Source organism: Thalassophryne amazonica, chromosome 9, assembly GCF_902500255.1.
Source record: "Thalassophryne amazonica chromosome 9, fThaAma1.1, whole genome shotgun sequence".
In the NCBI taxonomy this organism is placed as follows: domain Eukaryota; kingdom Metazoa; phylum Chordata; class Actinopteri; order Batrachoidiformes; family Batrachoididae; genus Thalassophryne; species Thalassophryne amazonica.
This window is the reverse complement of record NC_047111.1, coordinates 63,338,637-63,340,512: the sequence shown is the minus strand read 5'-3', so window position 1 is coordinate 63,340,512 and position 1,876 is coordinate 63,338,637. Positions and strand designations below refer to the sequence as shown.

Genomic DNA, 1,876 nt, shown 5'->3' with positions numbered 1-1,876 from the left:
TATTTTCAGATTACAAAACTTTTGGCCTTGATTTAGTTCCATAGGAGTGCTCTCTCTCTGTGTGTGTGTGTGTGTGTGTGTGTGTGTGTGTGTGTGTGTGTGTGTGTGTGTGTGTGTGTGTGTGTGTGTGTGTGTGTGTGTGTGTGTGTGTGTTGGGGGGGGGGGTGGCCTGTGAGATTTGTCTCCATATAGGACACACTGACAGAGACACTGCTCAGTCCACAATGCAACATACAGCAAAAGCTGAACAATGACGCTTTCAGTGGAATTATTCAACTCTGCCCTCAGAAGAAACATCACCTTTGTGCGTCCTGCATATTTCATAATTAATGGATTTTCTGGCATACCTCATATAAACTATTACTATGCATTTCTCTTTTTTGTTTATATTGTGTCAGTGTTGGGAAACACAGCTGTGATGGCTGTAATATTGTTGGACCAAAATCTAAGAACTCCAAAATATGTTGCAGTTTTTAATCTTGCATGGACAGACCTGCTTGGTAGCACTGTTCAGGTACCAAAGGTTCTTGACATATTTCTGTTTGCTCACCACATCATCTCCTATAATGACTGTATGACATTTCTCTTTTTCTCCTACACGTGTCTTTCTATGCAGTCTCTTAATCTGGTTGTTCTCTCCTATGACAGACTGGTAGCGATCACCTTCCCACTGCACTATCACATGAAGGTCACACACAGGTTTATATTTTCTTTGGTTGGCTTTTTCTGGGTTTTTGTCTTAACTGCTGTGTTCATTGCAGTGGGTCTTCTGACAAGACTTTCCATCTGTAAGTCAGTGATTATTAACAGTTATTTCTGTGATTACAGCCAAATAATCCAGCTGGCCTGCAATGACACAACCTCTGCTGTTGTACTTGGCTGGCTGTTACCAGTTCTCATTCTTTGGTTTCCACTGATATTTATCTTGTTTAGTTACTCATATATTGGCTGCACTTTGACAAAGGTAGCTTCAGTTCAGGAAAGAGTAAAAGCTTTTAAAACCTGCAGTGCTCACCTTTCATTAGTGGCAATCTATTTCCTCCCAGTTTTGCTCTCATTGACCTTTATTGCCCACATGCATCCAAATAGCAGAATGATAAATCTGTCTCTGACCTCTGTCATTCCACCCATGTTAAACCCATTTATTTATGTTCTACAGACACAAGAAATCAAAATATCTATGAAAAAGGTATTGAAAATCAAATACTTTAGTAATATTCATCATGTAGCTGTTATAAAAATTCCTCAAATTTAAATTACAATTTCATTGTAAATAAAGTGAAGAGACATGAACTTTACATCAGAGAATCGAGGTGTGTTTTGATGTCTATAAAGTTATCTGTAAAATAAATTGTGAAACAAACTATCACACAGAAGTGTCCAAGTCAGCACATTTTTCATAATGTGCTGACAATTGTTATTCAGGATTATGGTATTTTGCATTTAATACAGTATGACCATACAACAATCTTGGCTAATAATTTATGGTATTGCTTGTAATGACTGAAAACACTACATTTAATCTGATATCATTTCATCCTTCAGATACTGAGCAGTAACAATGCAGTTTTTACACTGAGAAAAATGAATCTGTGGAGATGTAATGACAACAAAATTAAATCTGTGATATTAACAACAAAAAGTTTGTTCATTATATGTACAGAAAATCGAGTTAAGGAAGTAATTTACATTCATTAAATACACAAAACTTTCTGTATTTTCTTCGTAAGTTTATTTACTTAATTTCATCTGATCTTTTTGATTACAATCACCCAACAAACATTTTGTTGTTGGATTTACGCTGTGATCACTAAGGCTGTAATTTGATGTGCTGTAATGCATTATGGAAGTTTGGTACCATAAGTGTAAACTGCAG

The 1,876-nt window shown here is 36.2% G+C and overlaps 1 protein-coding gene across 1 annotated transcript; it reads left to right on the top strand.

Moving 5' to 3' along the window:
• The first annotated feature begins 250 nt into the window (after positions 1-250).
• LOC117517936 (olfactory receptor 6C4-like) lies at positions 251-1,255 on the top strand. The gene has a single exon (XM_034179065.1). The coding sequence runs from the start codon at positions 251-253 to the stop codon at positions 1,253-1,255; it is 1,005 nt and encodes a 334-aa protein (XP_034034956.1).
• The last annotated feature ends 621 nt before the right edge of the window (positions 1,256-1,876 follow it).